The sequence below is a fragment of the Sciurus vulgaris genome, assembly GCF_902686455.1.
Source record: "Sciurus vulgaris genome assembly, chromosome: 7".
NCBI classification, from domain to species: domain Eukaryota; kingdom Metazoa; phylum Chordata; class Mammalia; order Rodentia; family Sciuridae; genus Sciurus; species Sciurus vulgaris.
In genome coordinates this window covers 19,965,136-19,986,032 of record NC_136467.1, presented here as the reverse complement: position 1 = coordinate 19,986,032, position 20,897 = coordinate 19,965,136, and the positions used below count along the sequence as shown (strand labels likewise).

Sequence of the window (20,897 nt, the reverse complement as noted above, 5' to 3'; positions counted from 1 at the left end):
TTATCACCATTTCACTGGCATGAAATGAGGACGTAAAAAAAGATTTGTGTTATCACTAGATTTAATATGCTTGGATGAACCACATGCAAATTTCCTTTATTATTAGCTATAGGATGTTTAAAGCATTTAAAACAAAATGTTTCAGCAAGAACTTAGGAAAACAATGTGGTTAGAGCCATTTAATCATCCCAATCCTTTATTTTGTTTCATAGAACAGATGTCTCATGATTTTAAGAACATAAAGCTATTGCCATTATCATTGTTGTTGTACAGAATCTTTTGTTGCAAAACCTATGGGCTGGAACTCAGCTTGAACCATGTGCCATTATGGAGGTGACTTTCAGTTTAAAAGCAGAACTCTGCCCAGTGCCTTGGATATGTGATGTATGGAACTTTGCAGTAGTGCAAATTAACTGGAAGAGAAGAAAGAAAAACACAGCCAACTTCTCCTGAAGAACATGACTAAACTTTATCTTCTGGATTGGAGAAGATTGGTGGAGAACAACTTTTGAGATTGTTTTTAAATTACGGACACTTTGTAAGAAACAATTCCATTGTTAAAAAATTACCTCATCCCAACCATCAGAAAGATGATAGATATATCTTTTCTTTAACTCTAGGAGAGAAAAATAAGATTTTTTAGTCTCTGTCGGCACGTAGAAGAGCCGTTTCTTCCTGAGAAGTCAATAAAAGAGCCTGTCTTCTCAACGGGGAGACATTTAGAATCCATCTCTCACAGACCAGGCTTGCCAGAGCACTCTCATCTCTTAGCTGTGACCCTTCATTCAGGGAAAGAAACCAGATCAGGGATGATGGGGGATGAAGAAAAGACAAATAAACACAGAGAGAGAGAAAAAGCTGGGGTGGGGGGTAGCCAACCCCTGATGGAGTTTGACTGACCCCAGAGCTAGCTCAGCACATTTATTATATAGGTTTCATCAAAAAGTTATTAGTGGGAATGTTTTAAGCAAAGCAGGCAATCTGAAGGATGCAGGACTGGCGAGACATTAGGGTCATCTTGTTACGCTCAGAATTTTCTATCCCAGGGAGCTGGTGCCTGAACTCAAGGTCCCAACTGCACAGAATCTTCTCTCTGTATAGAGTATCTTTGGGCCAGTATCACCATAGCAACTGGGTCATCGTGACCTCACCTTTGCCTAGGGATGTTCTCAGTGCAAATGCAGCCATGAGAGTCAGAAAGACCATGATCCAAATCACCGCTCTCCACACAGTCTGATGTCCTTCATTGCTGAGAGTTGTGCAGGATCCACCAGCTCGGGTAGTCGCTGTCCTCTGCTGCCGCATACACAGCACATCTCTGTAAAGCCATGGGTGGGTTAGTAGTGGTTAAAGGTCTGAAAGATGCGTGATCGCACTTTGTGTCTTGCGGTCCTTCTTTACCCTGAGAGAGGGTCTGTGAGGCTTCCAGAAGTCTTCATCAGATAGTCACCCTAGTGACAATGCACAATTGTAAAGAGCTGGACGCTGACTGGCTGTCATCAGTAACACAGGAAAACAAGCGATTTTTTTTTTCAAGGATTATAAATCTATAGTTTTGTTAAGACAAAATCTGACAGTGTGTATGAAGTTTACATTTAAACAAAAATTTCACAGAAACCTAAGACATGCCTAAAAAGATTTTACAATGTAGCTCTAGATGCAGGTCTAGATGATATATTCAAGAAATTTTGGATATCATGATTCAAGACAGCATTTTGGGTATCAGTTATTTCATAAGATTTTTTTCTTAACAAAAATTTTAGTATCTTTAAAGTGAACCACTGCACTAATATGAAAGCTAATCTCCTGAGACCAGGGCTTTTGAAACCACTCAACCTTTTGAATTGACTTAATGAAACTTTTGTGCTGTCAGTGACTGAACCCTGCCACTAAAGGTTTCAGAGTTCAAAGTTAAAAAAGCAGAGGCTCCAACAGTTTCCATTCAGAGAGTATAGGCCCTCCTCTTTGCACTCTTCCATCTCAATACCACCTTTGGCCCCTCCCCTAGTACTTCAGCCAGTGGCTTAGCTGGACAAGCTGATTTTATTTATAAATTTATAATTGGAAAAGAAAGGGTCTTTTTGTCTAATTGCAAGAATTAGCACCTCTAAAACAGAATGATCTGCCTGTGTATACTCTTCAATAAAAGACCTTCCCATCTCAGTCAGTTTCTATCTCCAGAATGGCAGCTTTGGTAACTTATCAACTGGCTTAGTCCTTTGTGGGGAACAACATTAACTCAGGCAGGGAACACCTTGGCTTATAGGTTTCAGGCATTCACAGCTTTTAAACAGTCTCTCACAGTCCTCATTTATGGTGCCAATGACATTTTTTTGAAAAAGGTAAAATATTCTGGACATAGAACCAAATCATTAGTTACTTGCTCTTTCCATTGTTTCACTGCTTTCCCAATCAGGCCCAAAATTTTAATGAAAATGATCCTACTCATCTCCCTTCTTCCCCACCCTATCCCTCCCACCCCAAATAATACACCAGTAATAGCCAAAACTACACACATGCTACGCTGTAAAAATGCAGAATTAACACTATTGGAAAGAAGGCTGTGGGTTGTGGAGATGCTCTTTGAAGATCAGCAGTATTTTTTTGCCTTCCCACACCCGATTCTGCAAATGTCGTCCTTCATAGAAGGCTCCTTGCTTTTCTCAATGAAGTGCAGAATGGGTCGCCTTGAAACACTTACCCTTTTCCCCTCCACTGGGATGGGTGTGCAAACTAGACAGCTTGGAACAGCTTTAAAGCACTTGGGCTGCTGCAGGGCACAGAAACTAGACTGGTTCTTCAAAGGACATCTTCTCAAGCCACCTTTATGGTGTCAAGACAAGTAGAACTCCTTCCCTCCCCACTTAAACCCACAATCAGAGGTGACAGGGGCTGGTACTCAGGAGAGTTAATTCTTGTCATCTTTTTTGTCATCATCCTCCGAGGGGTAGGAATGCCACGTCAGCCTCTCCTCATAGAAGGATATGACAACCTGTGGGCACTTGACATTGGCTTCCTTGGCAGGTACCAGGTCAGCCTCATCAGAGTTTTTCCATTTCATGAGGAACATGAGCTCTCCACTGGAGTCTGTAGCTCCAATGATCCGCTCCGGCTCCAAACCCCCGGCAAAGCCCCGTGGCTTTCCAGACTCCTCTTTTTTCTTCTTTGGTTTGCTCTCTTCTCCCTTATCTTCAGAATCAGAATCAGCTTTGCGCTTGCCTCCCTCTGATTTATCTGTCTCGTGTGCTGTTTTCTGTGACTGTAGAAACTCAGCAATGAGGTCGGGACAATCCAGGTTCTCTTCTGGCCCCCACGTGTTGTCCTCATCTGAGAAACCCTTGCACTTTAGGAGGTACTCCGCTTTGCCCTTTACGACCCGACGATCGAGACCTTTTTCCACCACATATTCCTCTTCTTCTTCTTCTAGTACCTCCTCTACTTTCTTCTTGTTCTGTTTTTCCCCATGGTGCCCGCCAGCTTTCTGGCGTAAAGGGTGGCGCTGCTCAGAGCAGCGCCCAAGAGTCCGGGAGGAATCGGTGTCGCGCCACCAGCGCGCCGCGTCGGGCCAGCCGGGGTAGTGGCGCCCAGGAAAGCAGCAAGCCGGGTGGCCAGTCGAAGCCCTAGCTGAAGCGGCGTACCGCAGGCCCAGGCCAACGGCCCTCCCCTCAAAACAAGCGATTTTGATGACCCAAAGAATCACCATATCTTCAAGAAATTATTCGTCAGAGGCAGTTTTATAATTCTCCCTGGGAATGGCCGTTTTGGCTTGCTGCTGTGTAGATGAGGCTGATGTAGTATGTAATGTACCCACCGTTTTAGACACTGCTAATATCAGAACTATATAGATACTCTTGTGGGTGGTATGATAACTCTTTGACATATTGATTGATTACCTCTGTCTCTTTTGCTCTTCTGGACATCTGAGCTTCTGCCTTCAATGCTTCAAAGAGGTCATGATATAACAAAATGGGGAAACAAAGAAATCAAATCTTAACTTTTTGTGTTTCCAAAGCTAGGTCCCCAGGGTCTCCCAAGACATGGTCCAAGGAAAGCCCAGTTTTGCTTCAGAGATTAGAAGGACTTAAGTGGTGAGAGAAGGGGAAGTTACAGGGTAAGCAGAGGTGTAAGATGCTGAGGGTCACTGAGAAAGGGGCCCTACTCCTCCTCCCCAGGATCAATACAGTGACCTTTAGGTGGCTTAGGGAGATCTGGGAGCAGAGAGGATGCATACCTCAATGGAGGGTGAGGGACTAGGGGAGGTAAAGGTAGAAATACTGGCAATAAGACCGTCTTTCCATGTTCTCAGCTGTGACTGGCTTGGAAGTGGTAGGGTAGGAATGGCTGCAAGTGTCCCAGGCAGACAAGACTGAAGCAATTTTAGAGTTCTTGTTTCCTATGTGACTAAATGTGACTTGACACTACCTTACACACACACCCCGAGATTCCCACAATCCTCAGTGGAGAAGAAGCAGCTAAATGTTTCTCAAGTGCCCTGGGGGAAATGTGGGAACAGCTCAGAGACAGAAAGCTTTTGAATGGCCTTGTTGGTAGTGAAGGATAGGATCTATGCAGTAGCACACAAGAGTTTAAATGGCTCAAGAACAGGTAGAACAATGTTCCTCTTGGCAATGCCCTTTCAAACCTGTGGAGTAACTAAAGTATCAAGATATGGAAAAGCATCTTGGCTGCAACCTGACTGCAAATTGTGGGGTGAGGGAGGAGAAAGATGAGGCAGCTGGGATAAAATGTTAGCATTTGGGGAATCAGGAGAAAGCTACTCAGAACTTTTTTTGTGTTTTCTGAAAGTCTGAAAATATTTCAAAGTAAAAGTTAAAAAACAAGAGAGAAAAAAACACTAAAAAATAAAATATGAATTATGTAGAGTGGTCTGGTTCTGTCAAAGATCTACAGATTGTCATTTACTCAGAAAGGGTAGCCTTGCTCTACTGAATTAGTAATAGCTGGGGCTCACCTCTTCACATCTGAAAAGAGAGGAAGAGAAACAGACTTATAGAATCTCGAGGACAGAGTCCTAAGAGTGGACAAAGAATGTTAATTTCTTTTAAAATGAAGTTTGTAAACAAAATAAGTGAATGACTGGGAGCTGTCCATAGATTGCAAAAAATGATGGGGGGGGGGTTGGAAAATTTGAGCTGTTGGTAAGTTGGAAAATGTCTGATGTTACCTAGAACACTTATTTCAAATTAAATTTAGTGCCTTTATTTATTATTTAATTCATTGAAGCGTATATAAAGCATTGCATGCTTGATGTGGTGGGAGCTACAAGGAACAGGGCTAGGTTGCAGCTCTGAGGCTTTGATTTCCAGATGTTTCTGAGTCTTCAGTGGTAGCAGACAAACAGGAATACAACCATGAAAGGACTGAATGGAATACAACATCAAGCATATAAGCAAAATGCTGTGGGAACAAAATAATTATTTTTATTGGAGGGAAAGAAAGACTTTGTGGAGAATGTGACATAGGTCACATTTGTAGGTCAGTAGGATTTTAATGGGTGAAAATGGGCAGTTAAGAATGGTCGCTTCAAGAAGAAGATAAGCTGAAGTGTACGCATAGGTAAGGGTGTGGAATCCTGGGTGGATGGGGTATTCTTCACAAGGCTACTCTGGGACTAGGTGATGGTTGAATGGGCCTCTGATTTGGAAATGTGCCAGATGTCCTTGGTTCCTTAAAGACAATATGTGGTTTCATCTTTTTAAACATTTATTGTTATGGTTTAGATATGAAGTATCCCCTAAAAGGTCATGTGTGACACAATGCTAGAATGTTCAGAGGTGAAATGATTAGATTATGAGAGGAGTAACCTAACCAGTGGACTTATCCACCATTATGGACTAACTGGGTGGTAACTGTAGGCAGGTAGGGTGTGGCTGGAGGAAGTAGGTCACTGGGTGTGTGCCTTTGGGGGTTATATTTTGCCCCTGGTGAGCAGAACTCTCTCCCTGCTTCCTGGTTGCCATGTCCTGGCTGCTTTCTTAAGTCATGCCCTTCCACCTTGATGCTCTTTCTCACTGGGGCCCAGAGGTATGTAGTTGTTGACCACGGACTGAACCTCTGAAGCCATGAACCAAAATAAACGCCTCCTCTTCTGAGTTCTTGCCAGGTCTTTTGGTCACAGTAATGCAAAGCTGACTAAAACATTTGCCTCCTCTTCCTATCTGGAATATATTTTGATATTAAGTTTGAAGTAAGTATCCCTCTCCCCTCACCGGCTAAATAGTAATCTTGGACTCCTCCTTTTTACCCCTCAAAAATCTGATCAGTCACCAAGTTCTATCAAATCTATTCATGAATATTTGCCAAACATTTCCATTCCCTTATCATTAGCACTTCAAGCATAATCTCCTTTTACCTGAAGTATTTCGATAGTATTCTAGCTAATACTGGCACCCATACTTCTTGCCTCTCTGATCTATTTTATTTTATTTTAAATTCTTTGAAAAATTGATTAATTAATTATTTTTATTTTTACAGACTGCATTTTGATTCATTGTACACAAATGGGGTACAACTTTTCATTTCTATGGTTGTGCACGGTGTAGATTCACACCACTCATGTCATCATACACATACATTGAGTAATGATGTCTGTCTCATTCAACTACCTTGCATATCCTGCCCAATCCTCCTTCTCATTTTTCTCTACATAATCTAAAGTTCCTCCATTCTTCTCTCACCTTCCACCCCCTCACCCTCATTATATATCATCATTCACTTATTAGGGAAAACATTCAATCTTTGATTTTTTGGGATTGGCTTATTTCACTTAACATGATGTTCTCCAATTCCACCCATTTACCTGCAAATGCCATGATTTTATTCTTCTTTATGACTGAATAATATTCCACTGTGTATCTATACCACAGTTTCTTTATTCATTCATCTGTCGAAGGGCTTCTAGGTTGGTTCCACATTCTAGCTATTGTGAATAAAGCAGCTATAAACATTGATCTGACTGTGTCACTGGTATGATAATTTTAAGTCCTTTGGGTATAAACTGAGGAGTGGGATAACTGGGTCAAATGATGGGTCCATTCCAAGTTTACTGAGGAATTTCCACACTGCTTTCCAGAGTAGCTGTACCAATTTGCAATTCCACCAGCAATGTACCAGCAATTCCCCACATCTATGCCAACATCTATTACTGTTTGTGTTCTTGATAATAGCCATTCTAATTGGAGTAAGATGAAATCTTAGAGTTGTTTTAATTTGCATATCTCTAATTACTAGAGATATTGAATAGTTTTTCATATATTTATTAATCACTTGCATATCTTCTTCTATAAAGTATCTGTCCCAGTTCCTTGGCCCATTTATTGATGGTGTTCTTTGTATTTTTGGTGTTAGCCAAAGAAATCCTGAGCAGAAAGAGTGAAGCAGAAGATATTACAATACCAGACCTTAAACTATACTACAGAGCAATAGTAACAAAAACGGCATGGTATTGGCACCAAAATAGACAGGCAGACCGATGGTACAGAATAGAGGACACAGAGACATACCCACAAAAATACAGTTACCTCATATTAGACAAAGGAGCCAAAAACATACAATGGAGAAAAGATAGCCTGTTCAACAAATGGTGCTGGGAAAACTGGAAATCCATATGTAGTTAAATGAAACTAAATCTCTATCTCTCACCCTGCACAAAACTAACTCAAAATGGATCAAGAATTTAGGAATTAGACCAGAGACCCTGCACCAAATAGATGAAAAAGAAGGCCTGAATCTTCATCATGTGGGCTTAGGACCAGAATTCCTCAACAAGACTCCCGAAGCACAAGAAATCGAAGCAAGAATCAATAAATGGGATGGACTCAAACTAAAAAGCTTTTTCTCAGCAACAGATACAATCAAGAATGTGAAGAGAGAGCCTATGGAGTGGGAGAAAATCTCTTCCACACGCACTTCAGATAGAAGTATATCCAAAATTTATAAAGAACTTACAAAACTTTACACCAAAATACAAAGTACCCAATCAATAAATGGGCAAGGAACTGATCTATTTTAAGTAGTAAAATCTGATAAAGTCACTCACCAGCTTAATATTGATCAATATCATTGTCCTTAGATGAAATTCAAATTCTGATATGACCAGAGCTCTCCGTGATCAGGTTCCTGCCCACTATACACACTGTCATTATTCTCTGTGTTCAGCCTAGGGATAGGCTCTGCTCTGTCCACCATGCCCTTCTCTAAGCTGGAACAATTCTTTGCCTAGCTGCTACTTTAGATCTTAGATTGTAAGTCCTCTCTCATGAAGTCTTCCTGATTATAGGTTCATCCGTCCTTTGACTAACCCAATAGCACCCTACTCATCTCCTTTGGCATGTGTCTAATTCTTTTATGGGTTGATGTCCCACTAGCCTATAGACTCCATAGACTATTTATTCTCTTACCAGCACCAAACATGGTTCTTGGGTACATAGAAGATGGTCTAGATGAATTTATGGACATATGAAATCCATCCCTTCCCTATTGTTTGGTATTGTATCCTTCCTTATAATATTAAGATCTTTATTTTGACATCTGTTTCTGGGCCATCTTTTCTCTTCCTGTGATTATATTTTACTATCTACCTACCTGCCTACCTATAGCCCATATCACCTACCCATATCTACCTACCCATCCTAATCCTTCTCATGATATTACCATGCCTATTATTTCACATTGTTTTTCTAGATTAGCACACAAAACTTTAGGATTATTACTTGGTGTATGCAAAATTACCTTGGAAAGAACTGACAAATAGCCACTTTTCCCATACAGAAGCATGTTATGCTTCCCCATTTAGTCATAACTTTCATTAAGTGTCTCAAAAATATTTGTAATTTTAAAAACTATTAAAAAATTGGAAGAAGACGTAAGCACATGTTTAATCTCTAGGCAGAAAATGATTTTCTAAATACTAAGGCAATGGAAGGCTAACAATGGAGATGTCTGATATAACCATATGACAGTGAAAATAAGAATGTATGTTTAGACACACTATGAATAAAATTAAAAGATGAGGGAGAATAATTGAATAGAGATGCCAAATGGTTTCTGTCTTTACCACATAAATAAATGACAAAAGCTGATAGAAGAAACACAAATACCTCAAAGAAAAGTGGTCAAAGAATCTGACCAATTTTCAGAGAAGGAATTTAAAGGAACAGAGACCATTCTCTTTTAAGTAATTCTGATTCTGACATGACTCCATTTGCCCCACTTGTTTTTAGATCACTTGTAAGGCTCCTCTCTTTAGGTGAATGATACCTACTGGGTTTTTAAAATGGCTAGACCCTTTGTTAACTATAGGTTGCAAACTTTAAAAGTTTTATTTCGATTTCTTCTCCTGTTTTATTTAGAGCTCTAGGTTAAAAAAAACACACACACACACACACACACACACAGAAAAAGGAGATATCTTCTATATTTTGTAAAGAGAAAGACCTGGGTACTTGATCTATTGAGCACATGCATAAATCAATGTTCTTTTCAGTTGCATGCTGATTTCAATATCCTAAGAGTCTATTAGAATTTTCTTTTCTTGTCACTGGTCCAAGTGTTACACATTCAGTTGCTTTCAGGATTAAGACCTAAATTTTCTTGGATAATCTTTGTTCATTTAAACATGAGAATGACACTTGATATAATTGCTGAAAGTTATCATGGAACTGGTGAGTTTATTTTAACAAAAACTGAGAAAGCTATCACTGTATGATGACAAAGTCTGTATGCTGGGGACATAGAAATAGGGACTGTTTCAGCCACCAGACATGCATGGGGTGTGTAACACGGGTATTATCATGATGCATGATACAGGTCAGGTTTGAACAGAGGCAGTGCATAATACCCTCTTCTTTCCAGTTAGGAATGATTAGGAAGGAATCAGAGAGATAAACCAAAGTGTCACTTTTTTTCATCCAGGCTAACTTAAGAGTATCTTGCTTGACATACGGTGATAATTGGTCAGGCCAATTCTCATTCAGCATTCTTTCCCACACCATACCATGCCACCACATTGAATGTACCTATCTAAAACTGCAACTTTCCACCTGGAGACAAAAACCGTCCCTTAACTTACAACACAAACTAAGAAATCATCCTACAAGAAGTTAGAAATATGTGAGGTGGTATCCAGAAGAAGCAGTAAGGGAAAGGGCCTGAGTGTGCATATCAGTAGTTCTTTCCAGAGTCAGGAGTTGGTCAGTCACTGGCTTTATCCTGGAGAGGCCTTAGTGTCTTGATATGATTTCCCCCAAGGAGTCGAGTTTCTTCTGTATTGAGGTATAAGAAGTAGGAAATAAGCTCGTGAAGTTTAATCCCTCAGTTTAGGTCATTAGGGCTGTCACTGTGTCTCTCAGAAAAGACCTTTCCATCTGGACCTCCTTTACCCTCAAACCAACCACTGATCCTTAGTCTATCTTCTTGTGGCCAGTGCAGGTGTGCAGTGGATCAGAACTGCACCTCAGTTAAGTCAGTTCTGAGACCTTGCTGTTTTCTAGGGATAACAGCATCGCCTGTTCTAATTCCCTTCCCACATTAGGTCTGGCCTTGTGATTCACATAGCTGCAGTTAATAGTCCTTCAGGGAGATCAGATGCATTATAAAGGTATTCCAATAATGTTACGACAGCAATGGAAAAATGCCCCAAATGTGGGTTTCCCCTTTTAATAAAATTTCCACGTCGAAGAAATATCAAAATCACCTTGCTTTTGTCCAAAACATTAAGATTCCAAACTTTACATTACATTTTTTAAAAAAATAGTTTTCAAAAATTGTGTCACCCCATTTCTCTTCAGTTCAGTCGCAGAGGACTCTGCTCCAAAGTCAAGACAAGACCCGGTTCCTCAGTCACGATTTGAGCTGCCTTATTTTGGAATGAATGAGGTTCTTTTCACCCTAAGCCTCTCTTATGGGTGAATTGTTTTATCTTTTTTTATTTTGATGTAATTGTAGATTTATACGCATTGGCCTCCAGTGAAAATCTAACTACAGCCTAAAATCAGAGCCAGGAAACTTGATGCAGGCACTGGCATAATCCAAAGTTATTATTCAGATTTCACCAGTTTTACTTGCACTGTGTGCGTGTGTGTGTGTTTGTGTATCTCTGTGTATATTTGTGTGACCACTGCCACAATCAATATAGGGCTGTTCCATCATCACAAATCTTCCTTGTGTTACCTCTTCATGGTCACACTCATGGCCATCCCTCTGCCTCATTCTGAACTCTTGGCACCCACTGATCTGTTTTCCATTGCTATATTTTTGTTATTTGAATAATCATACATAAGTGAAATCACATAGTATGTGATATTTTGAAATTGAAAATTTTCACTCAGTGCAATGCTCTTTAAATGCATTCATTTGTCATAAGTGTGTGTGTGTATTGTATTATTCCTTTTTGAAGGACATTTGATTTTTTTTCTAGGTTTTTACTGTTATATATAAAACTGTTATGGACATTTGTATAGATATTTTACATGGGCAAACTTTTCGTTTCTCTAATACAAATACACAGAAGTACGATTGCTATGTCATATGGTAAGTATATGTTTTTAGTATTTATTTTAAAAACTGCCAAACTATTTTTCAGAGTAATTGTGCCATTTTGCATGTGTACCAGAAATGCATGAGTGATACATTTTCTCTACATCCTCACCAGCATTTCGTGCTGCCACTATTTTATATTGAAGCTATTTTTATATGTGTTTTCATATTCTCTGGGGCTCTGATTTGTGCTTGCTTAAAGACTAGTGATGGTGGGGTTTATCATCTTTTCATATGCTTTTATATATATATATATATCATATGCTTTTATATATATATCTTTTCATATGCTTTTATATATATATATATATATATATCCTTTATAGTGTAATGTCTCTGCATATAGTTTTCCCATTTTCTAATTAGGTTGATTGTATTTTTATTTTTTGTGGTTGAGTTTTTAGAGTTTTATATATTGTAGATATGAATCCTTTGTCAGATATGTGATGACATGCTTCATTTTTTAAGTTCAAAATAAATAAGAAAACAATAATACCAACCTCACAGCCATTAAGTTTAAAACACCAAGCCGAAGTTTTAATCCCAAATATCATCTTTCCTGAACCCAAGATTTAGCCTACTGCTGATCCCTGTTATTGCTGCCAAAGATCCTAAAAGAAATTCCTTGATATCTGATGAAAGGAAGAGAGACAGAGGTTACCTTGTTTTAAAACTCGCTGGGATGCCAGTGGTCCAGACACTAGGGTCTGTCTATAAACAAAAACTCACCTATAAGAAATTGTTCATCAAGATGATAGTTTGGCAACATGCGTCTACTGTAAAAGGGAGAAAACCTACCCATCCATGAGCAGTTCTCCCACAGTGGCTGCACCTGTGTCTTTGACTATGAAGCACACTTCTCAGGGTCTCTTATCCCCACATCTTTCTCCCTTAGCTGATGCCTTGGAAAGCTGCTGCTGTTTCTTTTAAAGAGTGGGCCCTTGTAAGTCCATGAGTGGGTAAAACGACTGTTTTATAAATTTAGGATCATAATATTCAACTTAGCCACATTTGATTTTATTATTCAATAATGCCTTTGGAAATGCTAACAAATCAGGTGACAGAATCCAAGTTAATTCTTATTGGCAAGTTACCTTGCCTTCCTGAATCAATGAGATTCAACTTCCGTGGAGGTACGGGCCTATCATGGCCATTCTTGGTGTTAATATCTTTGTGAAATTCCCTGTTCTTGAGTATGGGCAGGATCTGGACTTGTTTCTACCCAACAGATCATGGTAAAGGGATGTCACTCCTATGATTGTGACATTATATAAGAGCCTCTCTTGCCAACACTAAGAGACTTTCTTTGCTGACTTGATGTTAAGTAGACATGTTGAAGAAGCCCATCTAGCAAGGAATTGTGGGCCTTCTACAGGTGACTTTTGAGAGGTGAGGGTAGCCTCTATCTAGAACCAGAAAGCAGGTGGACCCCTCAGTCCTATACTTTCAAGGAAATGAAGTCAGCCAACAAAATACATGAGATGGGAGCAGATTCTTCATAGTCAAGCTACCAGATGAGAATGTAGCCTGAGGGACACCTCAGTTGCAACCACTGAAGTCCCTAAGTGGAAGAAGTGACTGAACTGTGCCTATAAGTCTTGGTCCCAGAAACTATAAGATAATATATATGTGTGTTGTTTCACATCACTAAATTTGTTACTCTGCAATAGAACCTAACATAACTTTCTTCTCCCTAGATTTTATTTTATTTTATATGTGTCACTGGAAACAATGCTCAGTAAGTAGTTTTGTTCATGAAACTTTATATATTGCTTTACTTTATAGGGAAGGTTTGTCAGGAGTGTGATTACTCTGTTATTTTTGTGTTTTTTTAGTGCTGAGAATGGAATCCAGGGCCTGGCTCCTGCTCAGGAAGTTCTCTATCTCTAGCTATGCCCCCAGCCTCCTCCCTGTCCTTTTTAGTTTTAATGGGGGGGTGAGGCGGCATGCCACATTGTCTTCTGAGAAAGCACTAGTGCTCTAATGAGTCACATTTTGACAGCAACATCGTGAGAGAACAATTTCTCCTGTATCCTCAAGAGCAGTGGATCCTGATGGAGATTTATAATTCTTTTCAGCCTCAAAGATATAAAAAGATATCCCATTGTTACTTTAATTTAAATTTCAGTGTCTACCAGTGAGAATTTGCCATATTTTTATGTTTCCTGATCATAGAGGCCAGCTCTTCTGTGAACTGATCTTTCATTTTATTTTCCCCTGCAGGTTTATTTTATTTTTTTGGTGGTGGGGGGTGGGTGGTCTTCTTTTTATTTTGTAATAGGTCTTAGGGCATTGTAATTAACCTTCAGTCCTATGTTTTGCAAATTTCTTTTATCCAAGTCTATCTTTGTTGACTTTGTTTATTAAGGATTTTTTCATATCAAGAATTCACATTTTTGCTAAAACAGATAGTTTATCTTCATTAATAACTTCCGAGTTTCCAGTTTTGCTTCAGAAGGTCTTCTGTTTTTCTTCCCAAGAGGCTTATAATTTTAGACTTTTGCTCCATCTGGAAGTTCTTTTTATACTTGGGATAATGAAGGTTCAGCTTTATTTTTCTTTAGGATGTGTAGAAAGTAGTACTAGCAAAATATAAATTGAGAAATTAACCCAAGAAAAGGTAGAAAACTATAAGCTAATTACTATAAAAGATCTGGAGAAGTAATTTTAAAAATCTACTGTTGAAAAGAATGCCTATTCCACATAAATCTACACCTGCATTTGAACTATTCTGTGAATACAGGTAGTTCCAATGGAAGTTAATCCTTTATTACTCAAAATGTGATCTCAGGACCAACAGTTCATTAGCACTATGGCAAAATCTCAGCTACCATCATAACCTGATGAGTTGGAACCTGCATCGGAACAGGATCCTGGATGATTTGTACACACACTGGTGTTTAAGAAACACTGATATAAACCATGGCAGTGATGGAAGACTTGAAAACTCGAAGTCTGCGCAGCTATTGCTTTAGACTTTCTTTGCAGTGCTTCCTTCTGCTGGTTTCAACTCCTCCCACACCCCTGGTGTATTTCATTTCTCTTTCTACACTTTGTTTTTTTTACTCTTATTTTTCTCTAATCATGTTTGTCATAGATTTATCTATTTTACTGTTCTTTTTCAGAAATAGGTTTTTGATTCTGCTACTATGTTCTCTCATTTATTTCAGCTTTTGGTTGATCTAATTCAAGTTTCTTTTGGTTTAATTTTGTCTATTTTCTAAATAAATATTGTTTTCTTTTTGTTCACAACAAAAACATACTTTACTTTGAGTACAACAGATTTTGCTGTGCTTTTTAGGTTTTGGCCAAAGTTTTCACTTTCTTTTTTTTTCTTTTATCTACATGTAGTCCAGAATGATGATTTTTAATTTCCAAGTAAACAAAATATTCTTTATTAGTATGTTTGTATTATGGTTGTACCAGCACTTTTTACTTTAAAATGTATAAATCTTACTAAGTCCAATTATATATTTGAACTTTGTAGATGTTACATAGACATACGAAATTGTGCATTCTTTATATCTATTGAATGAATGATTATTCAATCCCTTTTTGTCTTTACTTTTTGTTTTGGGGGGATACTGGGGATTGAACTCAGGACATTCAACCACTGGGCCACATCCCACCCCAATTTTGTATTTTATTTAGAGACAGAGTCTCACTGAGTTGCTTAGTGCCTCTCTTTTGCTGAGGCTGGCTTTGAACTCTCAATCCTCCTGCCTCAGCTTTCTGAGCCGCTGGGATTACAGGCGTGCACCACTGGGCCTGGCTTTGTCTTTACTTTTTAATTTTATTTTCCCCTCAGATTTGCTTAGAAAGAAGCTTTTATTTAGTACTCTGGCTATAGATACATATATAGATCAAAATTGGCTATTACTAGTCTTTTTTTATCTTCTGTCTTAAGGTCTGACTTCCTTAAGATTTTTCCTTTGGCTGCTGCACTTGTTAGTAAAGTCTCTTGATACTTTTACATTCATAAAATTTTCTAGGTGGGTTTTCTTTCCTTTTCCTCTGTTTTCAGAGTAGATGTTAGTGTTTCCAATATATTATGCTTCCCCTTTACCCCCATTTGAATTTCTGAATCTAAAATGTTCTCTCCCATTAGAACTGTGTCTGGACCCTAGTTGTTATTGTCCTGTTTACCTTCTCTTTGTGCCACTCTTCCCTGGGTCATTGACAAATGTCCAAATTGTGTGCATTTCTTGGGTATACAAAAAATATGTATTGTCCTAATACAGTATAATGTAGATTAACACATATAAAATAGTTATAATTGTTAATATGATGCTTGATATAGCTATAATAGTGATATATAACAGTTGTACATATGATGTTATATGCTAGCTACATATACACAGTGGTTAACCAATTTAGCTCTACTAATTTCCTTAAAACTGCTCTAATTTCTTGTAACCACTTGAGATTGTTCAGATCTTTGAGGGTGGCTCCCCAATTACCTTTAAATATGCTCTCTACCTATATCTTTAAGAGTTAAGAGTATTCTTCTCAGTAGTTTCCGAAATCATAGCTCTTTCTGGATAGCCTTCCAAGTTGCTCTCTGAGATTGTGACTCTCTGAGATTGTGACTCTTTTACTCTGTTAGATTTCTATGGCTTACTATACTTCCTGATTGAGAAAATGCTAAAATGCCTCTTCCTCTTCAAGCCCCCTCTTGATGAAAGTTAGGTCCAGGTTCATCATTTTATTCCGTTTCTTTCTACACGGCCTTCAAGATCTTGTTTCTTCTTTAATATCTGTTTAGTATTTGTCTAGCCTGTATTCCGAGGTCTCAATATGCCATCTAAGGAAAACTCTCCTCCTCCACATTTGAATAAGCTGAATGCCTTGGTTTTTGTTCATCGTCCTTTTGTCTTTGATCTGACTCTAAGGCTAAGTGCATGAAGCCAGGGCAGCCTCTCCGTGGCTTCCTCAGTAACCGGGGTTCTTAACAGCAGTGCCTGCTAGACCCAGGCATTGTGAATGTCCTTTTCATCTTGGAGTGTGCTGACATTTCATCTGTGATTTACTTCTCCTCATTAAGGAGACCCTGCTCCTTTTTAGATTTTGTTAACAGCATCTATGTCCCTTCTGTGTGTGAGGGTATAGTAAATCTCTGAAATCCAAAGTCATGTTTCTTGGTTATTTCAATAGGAAATCACAGCTTCCTTGAGGCCATGAGTTTGTTAGGGGACGCTTAAAACCTACTCAAAAATCTCTGTAAGCTAATAGGTTTTCTCCATAATTTTCTTTTGAACTCTTGTTTTATGTCAAAGCAACATGCTGAGGAATGCAGTTTGGGGCAATTTATTTAGTACTGCTTATCTATGCTTGGCATGAGATGCACCTCAGTAGAACTCTCTGACCTGTAACTTAGCTGGTTTACACTGCTTTTACCCAGCCTACAAATCTAACAGAAATACGATGGAATAGGCCAACTGTGATCCACCCACAAGAGTCTGAATTGACTTTATACTAAAACTCTACCTCTTTTATTACAGAAAAAGAGACTGTCTAATCTGTAATGCAATCTCTGGCTCATTGACCTGCTTTGACCTATAGCCATGCCAACATAAGTCAGGTCAAGTTCAAAACAAAGAACCACACAGGCCATGATCACTAAGCTCCACATTCCTTAGAAATTAAAGCCAGACACCAAGTGAAAAAAAAAAAAAAAAGCCACAGAAAATCAATGAGGTCCAAACCCAAGTGGCCTATGTAGCCTAAGGCTTCTAGTTTCTTCTTATTTTAGTGTAAAGACAATTCTGTCTTTTCTATGCACTGCTCACATTTCTGGTCCAAGAACTGGAAACTTAGGGCTGGAGAGAGATGGTCAATAATATTCCTCCTGAGTCTGAAGAAATAAGAAAAAAAAAAAGATAGCAATTCATATACATGATGGGCAAAAAACTGTGTTTTTATTGTTAGTGATAACTTAGAGGATGTTGTTTGACCTCTAACCAGTTGCATACAGTCACTCTTCGATTCTTCCCGAACCTAGGAATTGAACTCATCTGTTCACCTCAGGTCTTACACAAAAGCAGAATCTTCCTGGTAATGGATAGGAGGAAAAGGTGTACATCCTGAAGAATTTGCATTCTAAAAAAGAGAAAGGAGATAAACTATTTGTCTCAGTTTATTTTTCTTGTTATCAGGATCAGAGAAGTTTTTCCTCCCTTGGGCAAGTGTAGATGAGAAGGCAGAGAGTACCCAGCTAAAAAATAGAGCTCCCTCCCCACTATGGAAATGTGAGAGATGGGGAAGGTAAGCACCCCTCCCACCATAAGGTTGGAAAGTTCAGGACCCCATCACATCACTTCCTGGCTTATAGACGGCTGCCTTCTTCCTGTATTCTCACATGGGTCAAAGGCCCAAAGAGTGAGCCCTAGTCTCTTTCTCTTCTGATAAGGGCATCAATCCCATTCGAGGACTCCATTCTCAGGACCTCATCTCAACCAAATCGCTTCACAAAACCTCACCTCCTGATGTCATCTTGTTGGGGGTTCAGATTTCAACAATTTGTTGGTAGTGAAGGGGGCCCAACACGTGGTCCAAAATACCAACCATTTTCATTTTTCCAGGCATTCATTACCTTATATCAGCCCTTATCAATTTTATCAAATGGGCTTATGTTTCTCTCTCTGAGGAAAAATCTGCAGAGTTGAGATAGGAGATGAAGCATTTCTAGTAACACCATCCTTTTCCTTCCCAGAGAACAGAAAAAAAAAATCTCAGATTTCGGTTGGGAGAAGAATGTGGGATGACTAGGAGTAGGATTTCCCATCACATTATTCATCTAAGGTGTTATTTTCTATTTTCTAAGTCTTGGGGCATATGTCTCTTGTTTCTAATTTGGAATCTCTTCTGATACAGAGCCCATGTATACTGCTTCCGTTTATTCTCATACCAGTGAACATTAGGAACAAAATTAATTAGATGTATTTGGAAATGTCAGTAGGGAAAGGCTCACTGCCATCCAACGTCTAGGTAGATTGACTTGAACTCAGCAGTTTCATGTCTTTGGAAGATTTCTGTTGTCATCTAGGGTTTTATGTTCTGACACCCTTCTCTGATTGTCACCATAGGTTATATGAGCTGTCTTGGTTGGGCATACAGTTAATTCAGAAGTGGCTCTAAAAATATTTGTTGGTTCACATGCACACTCAAAATATTTGAGTAGACTAGGTTTGATGGGTGATTTGACAGTCAAGGGGAAGAGTGCCTTGATGCATAGCTCAATAAGAACAATCCACATTCCACATTCCTGTTCTCCAAAATCCTTTGTAGTTAGCCTTCACGGAGGTTTCCTGTCTTAGTCTCAGGCTCATGCATTATGTTTTTCGTTCTTCTGTGAGCTCCTCAATTTTGCTCTTGTTCCCATCTCCTTTTTCCATATCCCCTCTAGAAATTCTAAGTACTTCAGTCTTTATTTTGCTTAGCTATTCATCTTTCTCCATCTCCTTTCCCAAAACATTCATCAGAGTGCTCAATAAGCAACTGGTAGGGACCAAGAGCCATTCTCCTGAGTTGTTATGTATGAAGATAAGTACTTTTTTTCTTGTTAGAATTGGATCAATATCTTCTTATTTCAGTGTCAGTTTTATCCTACTTGGATAATAAGAGAGCAAATATTAAAACTATTAAGTCAGTATTCACATTATAACAGGCCTCCTAAAATACAGGATAAAAATGAGCCCAAAAAGAAGTAAAATTATGCAAAATTTTGTTCAGGAACCTAAAATTTAAATGTTTTCTTCTGTTGATAGTGCTTATAAAAAAGCAAAGCAAGCAAGAAAACAATCAAAGAAACAAAAAACCCAATCTTTTCTGATATTTATTGGTCACATTCCTTCCTTGGATATAGTTCCTTCTTGGAACCATACAGATTAGTCTAGGGACAGAAAAGTCTTTAGCAGACAAGAGCAATCCATTAACCTTATTAAATTAGGATTAAACACAAAAGCACCAGGTCTTTACAAACAGGAGGCAGTGCAAAGCATCCAGACGCAGCACTTACCTACTGGGGAAGCGAGAGAGCTGGCTGTAGCGAATGTATGGTGACTGTCCCTTTTCCCGACATGGAGAACCTGCTTCCTCCAGTAGTAAGAAGCCAGCATTCCAGATCAGAGAGATAGCCTTTTCTAGCTGTTACTACATTAAAATAGACTCAAGCCCTTATAATTCTATCTTTTCTGTCATACTTGTATATAATTAGCATTTCAATGCTATACACTGCTGGAATCAATCACACTATCTTTGCATGACTGCTAGTGACATATTACTAAATTTTATATACTACATTAATCATTTCATAAGTTTGGCAACACCAGGAGGTCTGAATTTTAAACAAGACACTAAGCTTATCCTCTATATGCATAACTTAATCATTTGGTTGTAAATGATGTGATGTCAAATACTGAAAAAAGATAATTCTAAATGGCATGTACTCGAGCATGGCAAAGACTTGTAGACTACTTTCAGTCTGTAATTATTTGCACTGGAATAGAAGAATCAATACTCATCGAGATGTGTCATTGTGAATCTACTGTAGACTCATGACTGAACCCTCAAATCTCAAATGTGCCAAGAATCAAGCACTAATTTAAAGAGGGAACCCAGGGTAGTGATAATGTAGCCAAAAAGCTGAAATCACATTTGAGCTACCTTAAGACAATTCTTCAAAGAGTCAATGGTAAAGCTTCATGGGTAATGAAAATTGAGAGCTACTTCTGAATTTGAATGTTCAGAGGGCAGTACATTGTCTGATAAATGATCAAGGGGATGGAGATGCATGGAGGTCAGCACTATCATCAATTGTATATATCATTAGAATCAAAGTTTCAGGCCCATGTTCACAGAACAAGTCTTATCTATTTCTACAACAGCTTTACAAAACTCATTCATGCCACTCACATTGTGTGTGGTATTTGAAGTTTGTTGGTCTGAGCCAGAGATAACCAAAATGTGATTCTGATTCCAAATACAATGTGAAGGCACATTTGTTCTAGCTTCTGGTGGCAGGATGTGGCCCCCACTGGCTTTTGCTAATTAGCTTGAGTCAGGAAGGTTGGAAAATGGAACTTTAAAGTAGAGTTGTCAGGTATCTGTGTTATTTCTATGGCATACCAGGATAGTTAATGAGGCACACGAACACAGAGGTAGAGAAGGGCTTTCTAAGTCGTCTCTTTCTCTCTCGTGCCCCTTGCCGTCCTCAGGTTCTCCCACCTTCCATTTCACAAACCCATTACTCAGGTTTTATGCTTGCTGTGCAACTGGATCTCTCATCCTCAGAATCCTCATATTTGGTCTGTTCTTCTACAGTGTCACATATCACTACTTGC

The 20,897-nt window shown here is 38.9% G+C and overlaps 2 protein-coding genes across 7 annotated transcripts in view; one reads left to right on the top strand and one right to left on the bottom strand.

Moving 5' to 3' along the window:
* Positions 1 to 20,897, top strand: part of GRM1 (glutamate metabotropic receptor 1) — a 394,312-nt gene that overhangs the window by 48,949 nt on the left and 324,466 nt on the right. The gene's annotated exons all lie outside the window — the stretch shown is intronic.
* Positions 1,721 to 3,703, bottom strand: LOC306666896 (chromobox protein homolog 1-like; the record flags this gene model as incomplete). The annotated part of the gene is made up of 1 exon (XM_079149198.1): positions 1,721 to 3,703. The coding sequence occupies one exon, from the start codon at positions 3,701 to 3,703 to the stop codon at positions 2,909 to 2,911; it is 795 nt and encodes a 264-aa protein (XP_079005324.1). The 3' UTR covers positions 1,721 to 2,908.